This window comes from Nerophis ophidion, linkage group LG29, assembly GCF_033978795.1.
Source record: "Nerophis ophidion isolate RoL-2023_Sa linkage group LG29, RoL_Noph_v1.0, whole genome shotgun sequence".
Taxonomy (NCBI): Eukaryota; Metazoa; Chordata; class Actinopteri; order Syngnathiformes; family Syngnathidae; genus Nerophis; species Nerophis ophidion.
The window spans coordinates 14,319,623-14,342,950 of record NC_084639.1 but is presented as its reverse complement, the minus strand read 5'-3'; the positions used below and the strand labels follow the sequence as shown (position 1 = coordinate 14,342,950).

Below are 23,328 nucleotides of genomic sequence, written 5' to 3'. Positions count from 1 at the left end.
AGGCAGGGCATGACAAGTTCAATAAAAGGTTTTTTATTGATACATATTTCTATTCCCCTGTCTGTGGAGGTGGAGGCGGGACTCGTCTCCTCGCTGCCCGATCCGCCGCCAGGTTGAATTAACTGATTGCGTGTTTGGTGACCTCAGCGTCTGTGGCTGACTTTGTCGACAGATTTTTTCTTACAGCACCTGTAATCAAACAAAATTACAAGACAAATTCGTTTGTTTATGGTATGTAGCATCCAAAGCCAAGTATGCTTATGTGATTGGACACAAGTAGGGGATTTTTTTTTTGGTTGTTATTTCATTGCCACGCAAGTTTTAGTGAAGTGAATTGTATGGCTCAGGATCTTTCTGTGTGGAGTTTGCATGTTCTCCCCGTGAATGCGTGGATTCCCTCCGGGTACTCCGGCTTCCTCCCACTTCCAAAGACATGCACCTGGGGATAGGTTGATTGGCAACACTAAATTGGCCCTAGTGTGTGAATGTGAGTGTGAATGTTGTCTGTCTATATGTGTTGGCCCTGTGATGAGATGGCGACTTGTCCAGGGTGTACCCCGCCTTCCGCCCGATTGTAGCTGAGATAGGCGCCAGCGCCCCCCGCGACCCCAAAAGGGAATAAGCGGTAGACAATGGATGGATGGATGGAATTATATTTATATAGCGCTTTTCTCTAGTGACTCAAAGCGCTTTACATAGTGAAACCCAATATCTAAGTTACATTTTTAAACCAGTGTGGGTGGCACTGGGAGCAGGTGGGTAAAGTGTCTTGCCCAAGGACACAACAGCAGTGACTAGGATGGCAGAAGCGAGGGTTGAACCTGCAACCCTCAAGTTGCTGGCACGGCCGCTGTACCAACCGAGCTATACTGCCCCAAGTGTTTTATTGCTGTGGATCTTAAATTGCATGTTTTTATATTTTAGGACATGATTGTATTTTGAATTGCATGTTTTTACATTTTAGAATTTGATTGTCTTTTTTTAATTGCATGTTTTTACTCCTTGTGGACTTTGCTGGTATTTTAAGACATTGCCCCTTTTATCTGGTTGCCCCTTACAACCAAAGTGCCCAATCCAACGGCACGGGAAATTGGACGCACCTGTGGAGCATTAGGACTGCACTTTTAAAAAGGGAAGAAAGACTTTGGAGCAGGGTCGACAGAGGAAAAACGGCAGACTTTGCCAGGAGGAGAGGGGATGGCAGGGTTCGGCAGGTTCTTGTCGGAACGGGGAAGAATCTGCGGCTTGGCCGAGAGCGACTGAGTAGACGCACGCAGGCTGGGAAGGAACCCACGGACCACGCAGTAGACCCCGCAGGCTTCCAGAACGAAACCCTAGACGTCCAGAACAGGCAGGGGCAGAGGAAACTCTGCCGCCCAAGTAAGTGCCGTACTGTTGTGGGTCTGTGGGGACACCCAACCGCCTTTGGCTGTGGGCTTGCGGGCTTGTGCGTCCTACGCTGGCTGTGTGGTTCCGTGGACAGGGGGGAGATTTGGACCCAGGGACCTGCGGCGACCCCGGGAGCGACCAGGAGGCGGAGCGGGACGGCTACGGCCACGTGGGTCCAGCGAGTGACCGTAGACTGGCGAGGAGAGTGGGCGTACCCAAGACGTTGACACGGAACTACAGCAAAGGCAGGCCTTGCGTGTAAGTGTGACGTCAGCCCGGATAACACCTCCGTGGTTTTAGTTGATTTTATCCCCGTGGCCTGCCTCGCTTTTATTTTGCTTGCAGGTGGGCGGAGCCAGTATACGTACACAAACGCCTGTTGTGACTGTAACCTCGCCCATTACATTATTCATATTTGGTATTTTAGTGTCAACAACGTGACTGGTGTTTTTAATTGTATTTTAATAAATTGTGAACCAGTTAATCATCCTTCCTTATTTTGAACACCTGCTCTCACTACATTGGGTTCTTAATACTTATATTGACAATTTTTGGTTTTAAGCAACAACTGTATTATATTTTAATATTTTTACCACTCGGGACCATTACACTTACACAATACTAAATATGAGATAGGTATTGAGGAGATTACATTTGAAAAAGAAACATGACTTAAAGTTACAGGAGGTGGTTAAAATAAGAGGTGCGTAAACTGAATTTGTGATCTGGGTATAGCTGTGCAAGACATCCAAAATGGTCAAACAATATCGTTATTTGGTTCCTCGTGTATGTGGATAAGTCTGGGAAGTTGACATTGTTTTCTTATTATATTTGTACTATCATTCTATGTTTGTATTGGTGTAGGCCAGGGGCGCTCACACTTTTTCTGCAGGCGAGCTACTTTTCAATTGACCAAGTCGAGGAGATCTACCTCATTCCTATTTATAATTTATATTTATTTATTTATGAAAGAGACATTTTTGTTAACAAGTTAATGGTGTTTAATGATAATACAAGTATGTTTAACATGCTTGTATTTCTTTCATGAAGACAAGAATATAAGTTGGTGTATTTGATTCCGATGACTTGCATTGATTGGAATCAGACAGTGGTGCTGATAACGTCCGCATTTTCAAATGGAGGAAAAAAAAAAGTCCTCCTTTCTGTCCAATACCACATGAAAGTGGTTGGATTTGGCATCTCATTTGTCCAACTTGCATACTCGTTTTTAAACACTTTGTTATGAGAGTAGCATATGTGTGTGGCCCTTTAATGTCTGGCAGCAGGTGAGTGACGTCAGTGACTGTGCGGGTGGGCAAGCAAGTGAGAAAGCGGTCGCTGAGGGCGGGGGAGAAATACATTGGCATCAAACTCCGTAGCTTGCTAGCTTGTGCACGCTAGCTTTCTGAGACTCTAATTTTGTTAGCACAGGCAGGATGAAACAGGTCTTTTATGGTGAAGACAGGAACTGTGCAGTCGGTCTTTAGAGTTTTGACAGTAGGTACGGAGTCTCTAGAAATAAAATGTTTCTCTGCGTCCGCCCTGTTAGTGATTTTTTTCTTAAATATGAGCTTGCAGCAGCCAGCGTCCTCTCACAAGATCCTCGGGTGCCGAGAATGTCAAACAACTGACGAAAGTGAAGTCTTGGTATGATTGATGATTGCTCATTTTTATGTCTATTTTTTAATGCCTGGCTTGAGATCGACTGACACACCCTCCGAGATCGACCAGTCGATTGCGATCGACGTAATGCCCACCCCTGGTGTAGGCCTATTAACAAGACCTCACATCATATAAATAGCCGAGTGCGGACCGGAGCACACGTCACTGAACTTATAACCAATAGGAACCATTCCGCTGTGAAGGGGCGTCGGCGAGCCGGTTGCAGTCGCAGACCGCCCTGTCTCACACTACAAAGGAACCATAGACAAGGAACGCCGCCTGAAAACTTGCTCCCGCGATGTTATGGGTCACGTGACGTCGGCCACGATTTTTCAACTCCGAACGTATCACGTTAGGTAGCCAGCTGCAGCGCACGAGGCAACGTGAACAAGTCCAATTAACTACTCAATTAGAGGCGGAGAGAATCGCAGCCATTGTCAACGCCGTTTACAGTGACAGCCACAAAAGGAATCAAAAGGAGGGAGTCTCACAGCAAAGTGCATGTTGTCAGAAAGGTAGGATTTGTGTTATTATTATTCAGATAGTTAACAGGAATGTTTTCGCTACCTCTTGTGATTTTGTATTACTTTATTTCAGTTTTTTTTTTACGGTGTTGAACATGCGAAGAAACGCAATAAAGGAAGTTGACAAACATCAGTTGTAGCGTTACGTTAATCTGACCAAGAGAATGAGTTTGGGAGCAGCTACAGGTATGAGGGTTGGTACCATTTTTAAAGGGGAACATTATCACCATTTCAAAAGGGTTAAAAACAATAAAAATCAGTTCCCAGTGGCTTGTTGTATTTTTTGAAGTCTTTTTCAAAATTTTACCAGTCCCGGAATATCCCTAAATAAAGCTTTAAAGTGCCTTATTTTCGCTATCTTCGAAACCACTATCCATTTCCCTGTGACGTCATACAGGGCTGCCAATACAAACAACATGGCAGTTACCGCAGCAAGATATAGCGACATTAGCTCGGATTCAGACTCGGATTTCAGCGGCTTAAACGATTCAACAGATTACGCATGTATTGAAACAGATGGTCGGAGTATGGAGGCAGATAGCGAAAACGAAATTGAAGAAGAAATTGAAGCTATTGAGCGAGTAGCTATTGACGCTATTCGGCCATAGCGTGGGTGTACCTAATGAAGTGGCCCATAGCATGGCTGCCCTATTAGCATCGCCGGTAAAATGTGCAGACCAAACGATCAGGACTTTCGCATCTTGTGACACTGGAGCAATTTAAATCCGTCGATTAGTAAGTGTTTGTTTCGCATTAAATGTGGGTATTTAGTTTCAAATGTACATACAGCTAGCGTAAATAGCATGTTAGCATTGATTAGTGTAGCATGTTAGCATCGATTACCTGGCAGTCATGCCGTGACCAAATATGTCTGATTAGCACATAAGTCAACAACATCAACAAAACTCACCTTTGTGATTTCGTTGACTTAATCGTTGCAAATGCATCTGCAGGTTATCCATACATCTCTGTGCCATGTCTGTCTTAGCATCGCCGTTCAAATGTGAAGACACTTTGGTACATTCAATGATTTTTTGCCAGTGGTGCAACTTGAATCCCTCCCTGTTAGTTTTGTTACACCATCCGACAACACACTGACGAGGCATGATGTCTCCAAGGTTCCAAAAAATAGTCGAAAAAAAGGAAAATAACAGAGCTGAGACCCGGTGTTTGTAATGTGAAAATGAATATGGCGGGTGTATTACCTCGGTGACGTCACGTTCTGACGTCATCGCTAAAAGACAGATAAACAGAAAGGCGTTTAATTTGCCAAAATTCACCCATTTAGAGTTCGGAAATCGGTTAAAAAAATACATGGTCTTTTTTCTGCAACATCAAGGTATATATTGACGCTTGCATAGGTTTGGTGATAATGTTCCCCTTTAAGGCTGCCCCCACTATTGACTTAGAACGTATGTAATATTACTTTGAATGATATACTTACTGAAAAGCAAGGTCTTTGTTGCCATCCTGCTAAAGGCCTTTTTGTTGTTGACACCCTTCCAATTAATTTGATGTGAAACCTCATCTGTGAAGATCCTGCCCAGAATGTTCCCGGTCACCCGTTTCACATCCTGGCCTCCAATGGTGGCCAAAGAAGAAATCTAAAAGGCATAGACATCTCTTTAAACAAACAGGTAAACATTTTTAGGCTTGAGTTGCATTTAAAATGTTTTTGTTCCTGTTGAAAGCGTCCTGAAATGTAAAAAAACAGAACCTATTCTCTTGGCTCATGGACCTATGCTAATTTTACACACGACGTCAAACCAGGCAGATTGTGGCTCACTGATATAATCTTACCACTGGGAAAAGGCGGTTCAGGACAGACCTGGTTGTCAGGGCTGTCAGGGTTGTCAGAAGTGCCTCAAATGCCTCCAACTGTTCCAGTGGAAACTGGATATTGGCCGGCATTTCCACTTCTGGCCCCAGGGTACTGGTCAACCTGCTGGTTAAGAAGTTGACCTTCACCATCAGCTGGTCTTGGGTGTGTTTAATAGTTTCCAGCAGGCTAAGGATCTGGACCTCAGCCGCTGTTGACAAACAGCAGTGTTCATCATCAGCCGTTGTCAGTCCACTGCTGGACGAAAGCCTCAGCCTGTTTCTGCCATTTGGCGTACTTTTCATGCTGGTTATTGGCCTACACCTTCCATGCTGGCTTGGTGCGGGTTAGAAGGGGTATTTTATATCAGAGATCCTTCTCCTAGACTAATTGCCTCACTGGGCTGTTGAACTTAGTCTGTCCTGTTTGCTGTCCGCGCCCCATTTACCCAGGTGCCCGCTCAGCTTTATGGCGCTGACCGCCCGCCAGTCACAAGAGAAGGTGCAAACGGTTCTTTGTGTGCATTTTATAGACGTTAGTTGGGACTCACTATCCCCACACACAACCTCCCATCTCATGCGTGGATGTAGTTTAACGTCATACCCAGGACATAGTGTTAGTTAATGACAAAAGTTATTGACAAAATTTGAAGACAATATGTGATGGTTGTGAATTTGATTTTTTTCCAAAATCTGTGGCACAGAATGACCATCCGGTATTTGTCAGTTATTCCTCACCAGAGCAGGAAATGTTGTCGGCCATTTTTCCTCCTCGCCATGTTGGCCTGTAAGCCAGGCGGGATCCAGGCTCATCTGTCTGCCACATGTTGAGGGAGTCGAGGGAGGACTGCCGTTCCCAGTGAGGTGGGCATTGTGAGAGAGTCAAAATACACAAGAGGCCTATTCACTAATATTTCAGAGATCAGTCCCTACCTTGTGTAACTCTCTGCATGTTTAATGCAGGTGCTGGTGAAGGCATATGAATACGTCCTTCCCCATGGTGAGGTGCTAAGGGAGATAAATTGGTATTAGGATCTGTTTACCATGGTTACTGGATGCTGAGATATTTCGGAGATCAGTCTGTAAAATTCCAGTTGAGGAGTTGAGTTGACTCTTGCTGGCACTCGGCGAGACGGTGGAGCTGGGAGAAGGGATACAAGGAGAGGGGAATATATTTAGCACTAAGAATGTTAACCATATCTTTAATATTAATGTGTTGGTTTCGTTTTTTAGATATTAAGAGATTATTCCTTACTCTGCCAATGCAATTGGCTTGCCAACCCCAGAGATGCGAGGTCACCATTTCCCGGGTCTTCTTCGCTATCATCAGAGTCCCCGAGACGATGGCTGCTGAGTAACCATATCATTAGGATTATTGCAATACCAAAATTGCCAAATATACATAGAGTACAAGCATCTTTGGTCTATTTTGAATGCTACCAGAAATAACATTCCTATTACTGTAGAAACATGACAAAAACAAGACAGAACACACCGGTTCCTTTTTTCTGGCAGCTCCTCATTCTCTGCCTCAGATTGCAGGTCTGAGGTGTTGCAGCCCTTTCCATATTGTTGCATTATTTTTAATGTGTCTTTGTAGTTGTCTAAAATTGAATATGTTAAAATGAACATGAGTTTCAAATTAGCTGTAGAGCCGAACAGAATATTATTATTATTGATGATGATGTATCAGGTCTCTCTCTTACAAGAGACCTTGCCCGAACATAGACAGAATAGGTTATTCCAAGCAGAAAGAGAAGCAACTACGACGTTATTTTAAAAAAAATTATTAATTTGCATACTGCAAGTTCGGACAACAGAAACGTCATTTCTTGGCCAGCCTTTTTTGAACGTCTACACCTGTCCTTCGTCTTAAGGTTGATAAAGAGACAACACAGTCTTTCTATTCATGTTTGCACTAAAAGGCAAGAAAATACAGTAAAGTTTATAAATGGGTTGTACTTGTATAGCGCTTTTCTACCTTCAAGGTACTCAAAGCGCTTTGACACTACTTCCACATTTACCCATTCACACACACATTCACACACTGATGGAGGGAGCTGCCATGCAAGGCGCCAACCAGCACCCATCAGGAGCAAGGGTGAAGTGTCTTGCTCAGGACACAACGGACGTGACGAGATTGGTACTAGGTTCTAGGTGGGATTTGAACCAGGGACCCTCGGGTTGCGCACGGCCACTCTCCCACTGCGCCACGCCATCCCCAATTATCATTGATCATTGTTTCTAATATTATATTTAAATAAATACAATGTTAAATGATGGTGTTGTCTGTTTCATTGCTACAAACTAAATAAGATATAGGGCAACGTTAAATTGTGGGGGCACTTCTTCATTTGGACCCATGAATAGGCCAAGAGCTGCTAGAAAAATGTGTAAGCAACATTACATTTTAACAAACCAGTAAGTATCTTACTTGATTCAGCGAACGCAGCAGGAGCAATTGTAGGCAAAAATCCAGGCACTCCAGGCAATATATGATGCTGCAAAACACACAAAATAGAAGATGGGGTCAAGTTCCATACAGTAGCATGAGAAGAACTTTCATTTTATTTTTATTTATCTCCTTCATTGATGTGCATCTTTGATCGATAGACAATTGTACCTCAATTATACCATTTTAAATTCACACAATGCCTGAGAAGGAGCAGGATGAAGAAAAATCTTATAGTTTCCTGCCCCCTTTGACCTAATACATAGTTTTACGTCATGGATATCATTTAAAGCAGTGGTCCCCAACCTTTTTGTATCTGCGGACCGGTCAACGCTTAATAATTTGTCCCGCGGCCCGGGGGGATCCTTTTTTTTTTTTTTTTTTTTTTTTTCATTGTCATTAAAAAGGGACATTTTTGTCATGAAAAAAGGAGGTTTTTGTGGTTGGCGCAATAATTGTAAGTGTATATTGTGTTTTTCATGTTGATTTAATAAAAAAAAAACCGTTTTTTTAAAATAAAAATGAATAAAAAATTCTTCTGCGGCCCGGTACCAATCGGGCCACGGCCCGGTGGTTGGGGACCACTGATTCAAACCAACAAATACATCCAAATGTAATGAAACAATCAAAAAACACAAGAGAAACACAACAAGTGCAAAACTTCACAAAGTATAAACCAAACGGAGGGAATAATAATAATATACACCTCACGGAATGATACAAAGCAAACACAAAACCAGACAAAAAAATAAGTGAAATAATAAATGAAAAGCAAAATGTAAACACTTATGGCTGTCAATATAATGTTATTGAACTATCTTTATATATTTTTTTCAATTGGAATATATTTCTACAATCTTTTATCTCATTGCAAAGACAATTCCACAATTTTACCCCCATCACTGATGTACACATTTGTTTTAAAGTTGTCCTTGAATATTGCTGTTTGAAATGACATTTTCTTCTATGCTCTGTACTCTCAGAAATGATGACAAACATTTTTTTGTAAATTTGCTGGTAATGTTTTACTTGTAGCCTTAAATATGACACACAATGTCTGTAGCTTTACTAGCTCCTGAAGTTTCAATAGTCCAGAGTTAATAAATAATATGTTGGTGCATTCTATAAGAATGCACACTGTCTTGTGACTTGTTGACAAGCAAATTCCCGGATTATGGTTGTTAAATTGTTGTAAAAACCGGACTTTTATGCTAAACACACCTCGTGTGTGTGACAATCATTGGTACTTTAACTTTAAATGCTTCCGCTAGCATTAAGCTAACTAAGCTTCACGTGGACTAAATGCGGCTACTAGCATTAAGCTAATTAACTTAATGCTAGTGGCTGCATTTGGCAGAAAAGTCAGTTTTTTACAACAATTTAACAACCATAATCCGGGAATTTAACCCGCATGCTTGTCAACAAGTCACAAGACAGTGTGCATTCTATACTTTAAAGGCCTACTGAAATTATTAAAAAGGGGATAGCAGGTCCATTCTATGTGTCATACTTGATCATTTCGCAATATTGCCATATTTTTGCTGAAAGGATTTAGTAGAGAACACCCACGATAAAATTCCCAACTGGAAAAAAGCCCTGCCTCTACCGGAAGTCGCAGACGATGACGTCACATGTTGATGGCTCCTCACATATTCACATTGATTTTAATGGGAGCCTCCCACAAAAAGAGCTATTCGGACCGAGAAAACGACAATTTCCCCATTAATTTGAGCGAGGATGAAAGATTCTTGTTTAAGGATATTGATAGCGACGGACCAGAAAAAAAGAAAAGAAAAAAAAACAAGTTTAAAAGAAAAAAAACCGCGATTGCAATCGCGTTGCATTGAGACAGATTCATGTTTTTAGAGACATTTACTAGGATAATTCTGGGAAATCCATTATCTTTCTATTGTGTTGCTAGTGTTTTAGTGAGTTTAACAGTACCTGATAGTCGGAAGTGTACGTCCACGGCCGAGTGTTGACGCGCAGTGTCTCGGGGAAGTCGACGGCAGCTGTACGGGAGGCACAAGCTCAGCTGATCTCCGGTAAGAGGTGACTTTTTAACCACAATTTTCTCTTTGAAACCTGCTGGTAGACATGTAGTTGGGATCCATGTTTGCTGTGATCCATAGTAAAGTTTCACCTCCGTGAATTTTAAACAAGGAATCACCGTGTGTTTGTGTGGCTAAAGGCTAAAGCTTCCCAAATCCATCATTCTGCTTTGACTTCTCCAATATCAATCGAACAAATTGCAAAAGATTCAGCAACATAGATGTCCAAAATACTGTGTAATTATGCCGTTAAAGCAGACGACTTTTAGCTGTGTGTGTGTGCAGCGCTCATATTTTATAACAGCCCGTGACGACACGCGTACACGTCATAATTACTCGACGTTTTCAAGAAAAAAGTCCCGGGAAATTTAAAATTGCAATTTAGTAAACTAAAAAGGCCGTATTGGCATGTGTTGCAATGTTAATATTTCATCATTGATATATAAACTATCAGACTGCGTGGTGGGTAGTAGTGGGTTTCAGTAGGCCTTTAAGAGCGACAACCAAAAAGTTTATAAAAAAAACCAAAAGGATCGAGAGACATAAAAAACATGATTCACAAGCTCAGAGCGTCGTATCAAGAAAAATACACAGCAAAGAAACTTTACTTAACTACCATAGCATATTCTGCCGAAATTGCTATTCCATTTTAAATAGCCTTTTCTTACAGAATATAATATAAGTTTTACTGCTAGTCCTATCAAACAACGTCATTACAATCATACATAAGTGATGATAAAAACACAAAGGCTGTGAATGTAGCAATAAAAGGCTGTGAATGTAGCAATAAAAGGCTGTGAATGTAGCAATAAATCAAGGCGAAAGCCTACAAATATCAGAATTGTCGTCGGTGTACAGCTTTTTAAAACCATTTTAGCTGTTACACATGAAGCATACTCAAGCCAGCAGCACGCATCTTTTTGTTTAGAAATGTAGATTTTTCTGTTTTCTAATATATGTATTTATCAATCAATCAAAGTTTATTTAATCACGGGTGTTTCGGGGGGCTGTACAAGCCGCGACGACATCCTCTGTTCTGATTCCACATTGGGGCAAGAAAAAACTCAACCCAATATGCACAATGAGAACCTTGGAAGGTGACTTGCGACATTTAGCTTTGCTGGCTTCATATTTTCCGTGTGATGATAGCTAATCAGGTAGCTTCGGTGTACAGCAGGTGCCTTCACTCATCACAGAGTCTGGATTCGGGGTGGACCGCCAGCCTGTGCATCGGTTGGGGACATCTCTGCGCTGCTGACCCTTTTTCCTGCTGGCCCCACTATGGACTGGACTCTGCGCAGTTGGGAGAGTGCCCGTGCGCAACCCGAGGGTCCCTGGTTCAATCCCCACCTAGTACCGACCTCGTCACGTTCGTTGTGTCCTGAGCAAGACACTTCACCCTTGCTCCTGATGGGGGCTTGTTAGCGCCTTGCATGGCAGCTCCCTCCATCAGTGTGTGAATGTGTGTGTGAATGGGTAAATGTGGAAGTAGTGTCAAAGCGCTTTGAGTACCTTGAAGGTAGAAAAGCGCTATACAAGTACAACCCATTTATCATTTAAATTTATACTTACGCCGTGTTTCAGCAAAGAAAGTCCAGAAATGATCGATTTTGGCTCATGCGCGGCTTGACCTAGCTAGTTCACGCCCCTAGGCGTGTCCACGTCCCCAGGGACCCTCTGCCCCTCCACCAGTTTAATTTGCCGCTCAGATCCGCTGTCTGACCGTACAACTTTCGGAGGCGGAGCAGATTTTTCTAGGCCAGGGGTGTCAAATTCAAATAAAGAGTGGGCCAAAATTTAAAACTGAACAAAGCCGCGGGCCAAAGTTGAACAACTTAATATTTTAATAGGGACCCAAACAAGTTTTGCATTGAATATTAAACAAGCAAGGCTTATATAACTTTATAGTGACATGCAAAATCGAGTTTTGTTGGTAGCGGGGGTGTATATTGTAGCGTCCCGGAAGAGTTAGTGCTGCAAGGGAATCTGGGTATTTGTTCTGTTGTATTTATGTTGTGTTATGGTGCGGATGTTCTCCCGAAATGTGTTTGTCATTCTTGTTTGATGTGGGTTCACAGTGTGGTGTAACAGTGTTAAAGTTGTTTATACGGCCACCCTCAGTGTGACCTGTATGGCTGTTGACCAAGTATGCCTTGCATTTACTTCTGTGTGTGTAGAAGCCGCATATAGTACGTGACTGGGCCGGCACGCTGTTTGTATGGAGGAAACGCGGACGTGACGACAGGTTGCAGAGGATGCTAAAAGCAGTACCTTTAAGGCACGCCCCCAATATTGTTGTCCGTGTGGAAATTTGGGAGAATGGTTGCCCCGGGAGATTTTCGAGGGGGGGGAACTGAAATTCGGAATTCTCCTGGAAAAATCGGGAGGGTTGGCAAGTATGAAAATTAGCGTTAAATATGGTGATACAGCGGCACCGCTACTGTATAATACCGGCGGGCCAGCTCTAATGTTAATTTATTATTGCCTCAAGGGCCAGAGTTTGACACTCATGCTCTATAGGCGGAGCCAAAACGAATGTGACAGTAACGCGGGTTGGGCGACTTGTAAGCGGATCCGTATAGGACTCTCCTGCTGTGTGGGTAGTGCACTTAAAATAATTTCGACCATATCTAGGGAATTGATATGTCGGGAATTTTTGAGATTGTTTGCTTGGTGGTGCAATAAACTAAACACATCATAATTTGCCACCTCAGTAGAACGCATGTCCAACTCTGACACAGTCATAGCAGAAAAAACATTATGTGAGTTGTGCATTATTCTAAGACAATTGCTATGTGTGCAGGGATTTTCCAGCCTGGCGCTGGGTAGTTCTAACTTAACTGACTCCTCACCCAGACTAGCAGGCTCGCGTCTTCCATTTAAATCCAGATTCAGGTAGTCCAGTTTGTTCTCCAGGGAGCGGACGTTTGAAAGCAGGATGGAAGGAAGCGGCGTTCTGTGGGGATTAGCTTTTTGCTTTGTCTAGCATTAAAAGATTACAGTTGGTACAAAATGCGGCTGCTAGACTTTTGACAAGAACAAGAAAGTTTGATCACATTACCCCTGTACTCTATATACCTTTATATACATATATACCTACATACATACTTATACTGGCTCACCTGCACTGTCTTCCTGTGCACTTAAGATGTGACTTTAAGGTTTTACTACTTACGTATAAAATACTACACGGTCTAGCTCCATCCTATCTTGCCGATTGTATTGTACCATATGTCCCGGCAAGAAATCTGCGTTCAAAAGACTCCGGCTTATTAGTGATTCCTAGACCCTAAAAAAAGTCTGCGGGCTAAACAGCGTTTTCCGTTCAGGCTCCAGTACTCTGGAATGCCCTCCCGGTAACAGTTCGAGATGCTACCTCAGTAGAAGCATTTAAGTCTCACCTTAAAACTCATCTGTATACTCTAGCCTTTAAATAGACCTCCTTTTTAGACCAGTTGATCTGCCGCTTCTTTTCTTTTTCCTCTATGTCCCCCCCTCCCTTGTGGAGGGGGTCCGGTCCGATGGCCATGGATGAAGTACTGGCTGTCCAAAGTCGAGTCCCAGGATGGACCGCTCGCCTGTGTATCGGTTGGGGACATCTCAACGCTGCTGATCCGCCTCCGCTTGGGATGGTTTCCTGTGGACGGGACTCTTGCTGCTGTCTTGGATCCGCTTTGAACTGAACTCTCGCGGCTGTGTTGGAGCCACTATGGATTGAACTTTCACATTATCATGTTAGACCCGCTCGACATCCATAGCTTTCGGTCCCCTAGATGGGGGGGGGGGGGTGGGGGGGGTTGCCCATATCTGAGGTCCTCTCCAAGGTTTCTCATAGTCAGCATTGTCACTGGCGTCCCACTGGATGTGAATTCTCCTTGCCCACTGGGTGTGAGTTTTCCTTGCCCTTTTGTGGGTTCTTCCGAGGATGTCGTAGTCGTAATGATTTGTGCAGTCCTTTGAGACATTTGTGATTTGGGGCTATATGAATAAACATTGATTGATTGATTGCTTTGTTGTTAGCCCCGCTCGGCATCCCCGCTTCTGCTTCCGATCACACCGCTTACGTGTCTTCCGTTGACGGTCCCTGCTGGTACCTCCGCTGCGTCAAAGGCCGCTAGATGTATTCGAAGTATTCCATGCTAGCGAGGTGGTCCAACGTACATGCATCTTTCAGTCCAAAACGGCCCGATCTATCCACATCCAGAATTTTCTGGCGGTCGTATGTGTACGTTATAAGCCAGCAATGAAATTTTCAGAATTGTCTGGTATTTTTGCCAAATGTTCTACTTCTACCATGAGCGTCTGCAAGCCGCAGTCATCATGGCGCCGCCATCTTGAGCTCGCTGAGTTTTCTTCAGTTACCTGTAATTAGTCCCCAGCGAGGCACACCTGCAACAAATCCCTACCCAGGTGTATTTAAGCTCGTCGCTGGGTCCTGCTGGTTATTGTCTCCTGTACCTCCCACGTGCAGGCGCCTGTTTCACCTCGTCAGTCCTGGTATGTTGTTTTTTTCCTTATTCATGAAATTCTTCACCTCTTTGTGTTTGCTTCCTAGCCTCCCTGAGGTAAAGAGGATTTTGTGTTAGACTTTTTGTTATGCTCATGTGCGCCCAGGCCTTTTCCCCTGCCGACCACTGAGGGACCTGTTTGTGTTTGATTATTCATGGTGTGCGCTTCTGCCCCATCACTTTTTGTACTTATAAAATTTTCCCTTTTTGTAATTCTACCTGGCCTCCTGTCTCTGCATCCTGGGGTCAACCCCACTTGATCAAATCCTAACGGAGCCGACCGACTCCACCCTCAGCCGCCCACCAACTCCCGGCCAGTGTCCAGTCCGCATGGATCAGCGAGGATGCGTCCAAGGAAACCGAGGCGCCTCATTCAGCCAATCTTGTGGCGGCATTGAAGACTGCTCAGTCCAAGAGCTGGGGAAGCACATTTGAATCCTATTCCCATGTTTCAGCCAGAAAAAGACTCAACTTTGGTACAGTATTTTACAGCTGTTATACCAGATATATTACAGAATGGCGTCCTTGCCAAGAAACTGTTGAGTTTCACTCTAGTATTTCAACACAAGACGAGTACAATGTTGTTGTAATTTTGACAGTATAAATTTAATAGAACTAAATTATTTTAATGTATTAGACATCATACAAACACACATCAGTGGCAGGCAGAAATAACTGAGTCTTCCAGATAGCTAATAAGGAAACAGTAAGACATAGCATCATAAATGCTCTTCAAATAAAGAATGAACTGCTGAAGTACATGTTGGTGCAATCATAATGACAAAGAAATATATACCAAGCACACTTTCAATCTGAGGCAAAACTCCATCCATGTTGTCCTCCACCACCCAGACAGTCTGAATATGTTAGTCAATGTTGTTAATTTGCTTCGGAGTCCATCTAAAATAATGTAGCTGCTGTTCTTAGTAGCACTCTAACCTGGAACTCATGAGGGAATCTGGTGTCATATAAACAATAGATCATCACTATCTAAGTGGCGTATAAATGACTACAATAAACAATTATCAGCCTGGAATAAGCTTATTTGCAGGTTTGTCTGAGGTGGCGAGAGACCGAGGTGAGATAATCAACAGTGAAATGATCCAAACACAAACCTGACTCAAATACTACATACTATGGTGGACCTGTTCAAGAAAAGATGGTTGAAGTGGATAATTTATTTAGAAAAAAAAAAAAATCACAAAACTTATATTTAGTAAAGAACCACCTTTTAAATGTTAAGAAACTACTTGAAAAAAAAAATTATTGATCCCACAAGCATGTTTTATTACGTTTATCTATGATTGTTAATAGTTTTTTAAATTATTTTTTATTCATTTATAAACAAAATGTAATTATACGACTTTTTTTGTTGTAGAGATACCTATATATTTTTCCCCCATCAAGTCTATGTATTATGTGAAAATCCCAATGAATATTAAGGTAAAAAAACAAAAGCAAAATAAACTATTAGTACTATAACTACTTCTATTTTTCATGCAAAACATTCCACTTCTACTATTTGACTATCTTAGAGCACAAACTGGACAGGAAAACATTTCTTCTCCTGTGTGCTGTCAAACTTTGCTTTTCAGAATAATCTTCATCTCAAAGGACCACCGAAAGGTTTTTATCCTGTGTGTTTTCTCATGTGAAATAGCAGGTTGGCCCTCTGAGTAAATGAATCTCCACAAAATGAACATTGAAAAGGCTTTTCTCCAGTGTGTGTTCTCATGTGTGCAGTCAAAGTGGCTTTCTGAGAAAACTTTTTACAGCAAAATGGACAAATGAAAGGTTTTTCTCCAGTGTGCCTTCTTATGTGTTGTTTCAGGCTGCCCCTCTGAGAAAATGTATCGCCGCAAATTAAACATTTGAAAGGTTTTTCTCCTGTGTGTGTTCTCATGTGCAAAGTCAAAGTGGCCTTCTGAGAAAATGTATTGCCGCAAACTGAGCATCTGAAAGGTTTTTCTTGCGTGTGTGTTCTCATGTGTACAGTCAAATTGGATTTCTGGGAAAACTTTTTACAGCAAAATGAGCAAATATAAGGTTTTTCTCCTGTGTGCGTTCTCATGTGTATGTTCAGGCTTTGCTTCAGAGAAAATGTATTGCCACAAACTGAACATTTGAAAGTTTTTTCTTGTGTCTGTGTTCTCACCTGTTCATCATAATTACTTTTTTTACCAAACATTTCAGCACTAAACGAGCAGGTAAAACCTTTTTTACATGTCTTCTTTTCAGAGCATTCAGGGTGTTGGTTGTCAGTGTGAGTCCTCATACCATCTTCACAGTCTGTATCGCTGCTCAAAGGTTCTTGGGTGTGGTCCTCGTTTACATCCTCAGCAGAGTGTGACATTATGTCGTCACTATCTGATAGAGGAGCTAAGAGGTGGTCAACTTGAGGTTTGTCTTCATGGTCTACAGCCTTCACAGAGAAACCAGTCAGAGGTAAGTTGGTGAGATCAGCCTCCTGCAGCCCTGGAAAACACTCTTCTCCTGACTGACTGATACAGTCTTTGAGATGGGGGGACTGTGAATACTCCTGCTTCAAAGTGAAGCTTCCGTCCTGTGGCGTAAAGGGACACTCTTCGCGACGGAGCTGCCGGACGTCTATAGAACACAAATACACTTTAGCTCAGACATGTCAGACTTTGCTCTCTTTGTTCAATGCAGTTTCAATTGTTTCTTACTGTAAAAAGGTAACACAAGCTGCCCTCCCTGAATGTTGCTATTCAGTTTTTCAAATATGTAAACAACATACTTGCCAACCGTTCCAATTTTCCCGGGAGACTCCCAAATTTTAGTGCCCCTCCCGAAAATATCCCAGGGCAACCATTCTCCCGAATCTGTCCCAATCTCACCCGGACAACAATATTGGGTGCGTGCCTTAAAGGCACTGCCTTTAGCGTCCTCTACAACCAGTGGTAACATCCGCCTTTCCTCCATACAAACATAATATATGCGGCTACTACACAGATATGTGAATGCAAGACAAACTTGATCAACAGCCATACAGGTCACACTGAGGGTGGACGTATAAACAACTTTAACACTGTTACAAATATGCGCCACACTGTGAACCCACACCAAACAAGAATGACAAACACATTTCGGGAGAAAATCCGCACCGTAACACAACATAACCACAACAGAACAAATACCCAGAGCCCCTTGAAGCACTAACTCTTCCTGGATGCAACAATGTACATCCCCCCCACCCGCTGGTACCACCTCAACCACACCCCCCATCTCCAGAATTCGGAGGTCTCCAGGTTGCCAAGTATGGTAAACAATCCTCTGAGTCGGATTTGGAAAAAAAAAAAACAGGTGTTATGTTGGTATTCTTCACAATGAAGTCACTGTAAAACTAACCACACTAAAGAAAGTACATTATTTATGTACAAATGAAGTGCACAAACATTTGGAATCACGTTAAACCAGGGGTCGGCAACCTTTACCCCTCAAAGAGCAATTTTGACCCGTTACACAAAATACAGAAGTCAATGGGAGCCGCTACCGTTTTAGTGAATATCTGCTGGTGGTCACCCAGTTAACAATAATAAGAGCGTGCTATGAAGCCATTGCCTTAGACCAGTGGTCTCCAACCACCAGGCCGCAGAAGATTTTTTTATTTAAAAAAAATTAAAAATATTTTTTTACATTTTTATTAAATCAACATAAAAAACACAATATACACTTACAAATAGTGCACCAACCACAAAAAACTCCCTTTTTCATGACAAAAACATCCCCTTTTCATGACAAAGAAGAAAGAAAAAAAAAGGACACCCCCCCGCTTAATAATTAACAAATTATTAAGCATTAACCGGTCCGCGGATACAAAAAGGTTGGGGACCACTGCCTTAGACGCCTTCTACAACATGTACAAACTGCTTGCCAGTACAGCAACATGTTTTATGTGGCTTCCGCAGATACACGTACACAACTGCAAGGCATACTGGGTGATACAGGTTACACTGAAGGTTGTGATATAAACAACTTTAACACTCTTACTAATAGGCACCACACTGTGAACCCACACCAAACAAGAATGACAAACACATTTCGGGAGAACATCCTCACAGTAACACAACATAAACTCAACAAAACAAATACCCAGAATCCCTGGCATCCATGACTCTCCTGACTATATTTTACACCCCGCTAGCACCAAGCCCCCCCCATCTGTGCGTCGGTTGAGGTGGGCGGAGTTGGGGGGCGCGGTGGTGTAAAATATAGTCAGGAAGTCATGGATGCAAAGGATTCTGGGAATTTTTTTTGTTGCGTTTATGTTCTGTTACTGTGAGGATGTTCTCCCGAAATGTGTTTGTCATTCTTGTTTGGTGTGGTTTCGCAGTGTTGTGCATATTAGTAAGAGTGTTAAAGTTGTTTATATCACAACCTTCAGTGTAACCTGTATCACCCAGTATGCCTTGCAATCTCGTACATGTGACAATAGAAGCAGCGAAATGCATGCGTCCGGTTGGCACGCAGATAGCATTGCGTGAAAGGCAGGCGCGATGACATGTTGTAGAGGGCGTAAAAAGTAAAGCCATCACGGCAGGCCATTGACGTTGTGGTTCGAGTGAAAATCGGAGAACGTTGACCCCGGGTGATGTCCAGGAGAGGCACCGAAATCCGGAATCCCCCCATAACAGTCTGGGGGGTCGGCGATTATGCAGCTGAGCCGCATCAGAGTTGCCAAAGAGCCGCATGCGGATCCGGAGCCGCGGGTTGCCGACCCCTGCTTTACATTAATAATATAGCTTAGAAAAAAACGGAAAAAAAGCAATACAATTATGCAGGATGAAGGTTGAGCTAGCTTAATACTAACATACAATGGACAAACTCGTAGACAAGCTAACTCAAATTAGCATGGCAAATTGCAGGCACTTGTACTGTATATAAATAATCCTGTTGGACATGATAATGTGATTGCTCCTTTACTTGTTATATTGTACACTTTTATTTTGGAGCGATGTTCACCAGGAAGTGACTACCACTTTAGTGCCAATAAAGGTGTGTGTGTGTTCTGGCAATGCTTACTTAATGGGGACATCGCTCTGTTTACACAGTCACCTTTAGGGGACCTCTGACGGTATGGGGACAAAAAAACAGGTTCTCTAAAGGGAAACCTTTTTAAACGATAGTCAGATCCATTCTAAAGATGCCTAAGTGATTTTTAAGCTTTGGCCCATGAAACATTTTATCTGGTTAGTTTGAGTGCAAGACATTTGCACAGCAGCCCCCTCATCGGGCTGTAGCTGTACATTTAAGTGGTGAAACTTACTATAAGAGGACAGCTGTAGCTGCATGTCTTTGGAAGTGGGAGGAAGCCGGAGTACTCGGATGGAAACCACGCAGCCACGGGGAGAACATGCAAACTCCACACAGAAAGATCCCGAGCCCGGGATTGAACACAGGACTACTCAGGACCTTCTTATTGTGAGGCACATACACTAACCCCTCTTCCACCGTGCTGTCCTTAACATGATCTTACCTAACCTTCTGACCTTATGACATGATCCTTCTAAGGATCATGTCATATTTTATTTAATTTGAACTTTTTATTTTTTTATAAATGGTCCTCAGTAGTCACGTACAAATTTGTGTGACTTATGCAAATGTATTTAAACTTGGTCCCCATGAACTATATTAACTCTTTTTCCCCCAGGGTCCCCAGTAAGAATGATCAGCACTTTACTTCATCAATCCAGAGATTTAAAGACGTGTACGAACTAACTGGGCAGTGGCCATTTTACCTATTTTTTTTGTATGCCTCCACAACCTACAGAAAGGGTGGTCCCCACAAGTGATGATCAAAAAAACTTGGTCCCCATTCCAAATGATAACCAGAATGTGTATGTGTGTGCGTGTGTGTGTGATAATGGCGGAGTGTCAATGCAAATCATTCTAGCTATAGTGCAGGCCTGGGCAATTATTTTGACTTGGGGGCCACATTTCGAGAGAAAAAATGTGTCTGGGGGCCGGTTAATTGTTTTTAGGAACACTAATACAAAACGTCACAATAATGTCTGATTGAATGTTAAAAACGTTATGACAGACCACTTTAGAAAACGGAGTGATATTTCACATTTTTCTATGAACGATAAAACACTGAATACTGACAAAATATGACTGTCACACCCCCTTTCAATCGACATATTTTACAATCAAGGGAAACGCAACAAAAACCCAACAAACAGTGAAAAATGAACCTGAAGGGTACAAAATAAACCCAACTACAATCGGATATATGTGATATATCACTAAGCTTTAGAACTTTGTTGTGAAAATCTCCTTCCGTTGTCTGTGGAAACGCTTTCCGCCCACACTGCTTGGTACCTCATCTGAGCTGCTGTGATGTAGATGACCATACTAACTAATTAGATGACCATAGTAACTAATTAGATTACCGTAGTAACGAGGAGTGTGGGAAAAAATCGATTCGAATACGAATCGCGATTCTTACGGTGTGCGATTCAGAATCGATTCTCATTTTTAAAACAATCGATTTATTTACTATTTTATCAATCCAACAAAACCATACACAACAATACCATAACAATGCAATCCAATTCCAAAACCAAACCTGACCCAGCAACACTCAGAACTGCAATAAACAGAGCAATTGAGAGGAGACACAAACACGACACAGAACAAACCAAAAGTAGTGAAACAAAAATGATTATCAACAACAGTATCAATATTAGTTATAATTTCAGCATAGCAGTGATTAAAAATCCCTCATTGACATTATCATTAGACATTTATAAAAAAAAAAAAAGAACAATCGTGTCACAGTGGCTTACACTTGCATCGCATCTCATAAGCTTGACAACACACTGTGTCCAATGTTTTCACAAAGATAAAGTAAGTCGTATTTTTGATTCGTTTAATAGTTAAAACACATTTACATAATTGCAATCAGTTGATAAAACATTGTGCTTTACAATTATAAAAGCTTTTAAAAAAAAAATCTACTACTCTGCTAGCATGTCAGCAGACTGGGGTAGATCCTGCTGAAATCCTATGAATTGAATGAATACAGAATCGTTTTGAATCGGAAAAATATCGTTTTTGAATAGAGAATCGCGTTGAATTGAAAAAAAAAAAATCGATATATAATGGAATCGCGACCAAAAAGGCAGATTCCAACCATTGAAAGACTTAGTATAGTTGAAGATGGGGCAGGGCGATATATTGATATATCGCAGGTTTGTCTCCGTGCGATATAGAAAATTACTATATCGTAATATTCGAGTATGATTTCACACGCAGGACTTTTAGCTGCGGGCGTACACTTCAGGCTCTCCTTGCTCTTTCCTGTCTCTCCTTCCCGCAGACAAGCAGGCGCACATTCTTACATACGTCACAAACTGTCACGTCACACGTCACATACACGCCCTCGCAGGGCAGAGAGGTAGCGACGTGGCTAACGTTAGCTGCTAACGTAGCCGTGCGAGAGAACGAAGGTGCGGATCCGGTAACAAATGAAGGAAGACTTAATTCCCAATAACCGCAGGGTTTCCATCGTCCGGCGGTGGTTCGGCTTCAAGTGGGAATATGTCGAACAGACAACCGTAATTTGTCAAGTGTGGGTGGGAAAAGCGTTGCTATAAAAAGTAGCATTACTGCTAATATGTAGCATCATTTGTAAAGTCACTCGCTAGAAAATGAAGAGAATTTCATAACTTTAATAACAAACCACATAGTGAAGGACAAATACTATTTGATTTCCTACTATGCAGCTCATTTTTATTTGACACTTAAAATGTCTCTGACAATCTTGCAATCTATGTTTTGGAAATGACTTGAATGTTTGTGCCATTGCTGTTGGATTATTATAGGATGGCTTGTTAAACATTGCATAGGATTTTCAAAGGGAGGAAAAAACCAAGACATTTAATATAAAATGTAAAATAAATAAATACATAAAAAGAATTTAAAAAAAAATGGTTAAAGGGCATCGTCCCAGGGAGCATTTATTTTTTTCCTGTGCATTTTATTACCGTCCCCGGGACTACGTTGCTCTCAAGCCCTGGAAGTTAAATTTATTGTTTGCATTATTTGTTTCAGCATTGCACTTTGAAGATGGTCCCTCAGCTCTTTCACAGCTTTGGCTCTTTTTCAGATCAGCAGACGGACTGGACTCTAAGTCTTTATTATTTCCAGTATATATAAACGTTTCTCATTTCTATTCAAACTTCCATATATATTTAATTTCCTCAATTGACTGAAATAATAACAATAACAATTAATCAAAGCTGCAAGCAGCAATGGACGGGACCGACCGACTTTTGCTGGTGTTTCCTGCCTTTACCCATTCAACATATCTTTACCTGCACATTACCCACCATCCCTGCATCCTGGAGTCACACTGGTGCTTCTTTCTTTCACCCATACATGTTGGTGCTTCCTGCCATCACCCAGACAACATATTTTTACCTGCACATTACCTACATTCTCTGTATCCTGGAGTCAAACTGGTGCCTCCTTCTTTCACCCAGTCAACATATCTTTACCCGCAAAGTACCTACCTTCTCTGCATTGTGTGGTCACACTGGTGCTTTCTGCTTTTAAGCGGCCATCTTGAGACGGCAGCAGCATCAGCGCAGATGTTCTTTGAAGGCCCGTAAAATCAAAACCGGAGCAGTTAGAAAAACTATTTGCGCAACTTTTAATCAGAAGGGTTCAATCTCTTTCCTGTGCGAGTTTGTGGCCGACACAAAAAACGCGCTCAGAGGAGATAATGTTTGAAAAAAGGTGACGGGTTTTTACAAAACTTTTGTTTTGAAGGGGTAATGGCCAACCCCCTGTTGATTTTAGCTGAAGGATGTCGCTACGACATTCCTACCGGAAGTTACAAGCAGTTTTGTCTGTGTTTTCTTCCTAGGAGCAGTTTTGTCTGTTTTATTCCTACAGGC

General features: G+C 42.2%; 1 protein-coding gene and 1 long non-coding RNA gene across 3 annotated transcripts in view; both read right to left on the bottom strand.

Moving 5' to 3' along the window:
* Window positions 1-65: 65 nt before the first annotated feature.
* On the bottom strand, window positions 66-7,880 carry LOC133546244 (uncharacterized). Of its 2 annotated transcripts, XR_009805039.1 has the most exons (6): window positions 7,828-7,880; window positions 6,649-6,743; window positions 6,327-6,534; window positions 6,132-6,240; window positions 5,020-5,179; window positions 66-189 (listed from the first exon to the last, which is right to left on the bottom strand). It is a non-coding gene; the product is annotated as an uncharacterized LOC133546244 (long non-coding RNA). The 2 variants fall into 2 exon arrangements; XR_009805040.1 differs by lacking the exons at window positions 66-189; window positions 5,020-5,179 and adding an exon at window positions 5,400-5,605.
* A 7,129-nt stretch (window positions 7,881-15,009) lies between these two features.
* The window catches only part of LOC133546243 (zinc finger protein 239-like), a 10,903-nt gene continuing 2,584 nt past the window's right edge, over window positions 15,010-23,328 (bottom strand). The window contains exon 2 of the mRNA XM_061892150.1: window positions 15,010-17,011. Within this exon, the coding sequence (XP_061748134.1) occupies window positions 16,035-17,011 (977 nt within the window). The 3' untranslated portion in view covers window positions 15,010-16,034. The remainder of the gene's footprint in view (window positions 17,012-23,328) is intronic.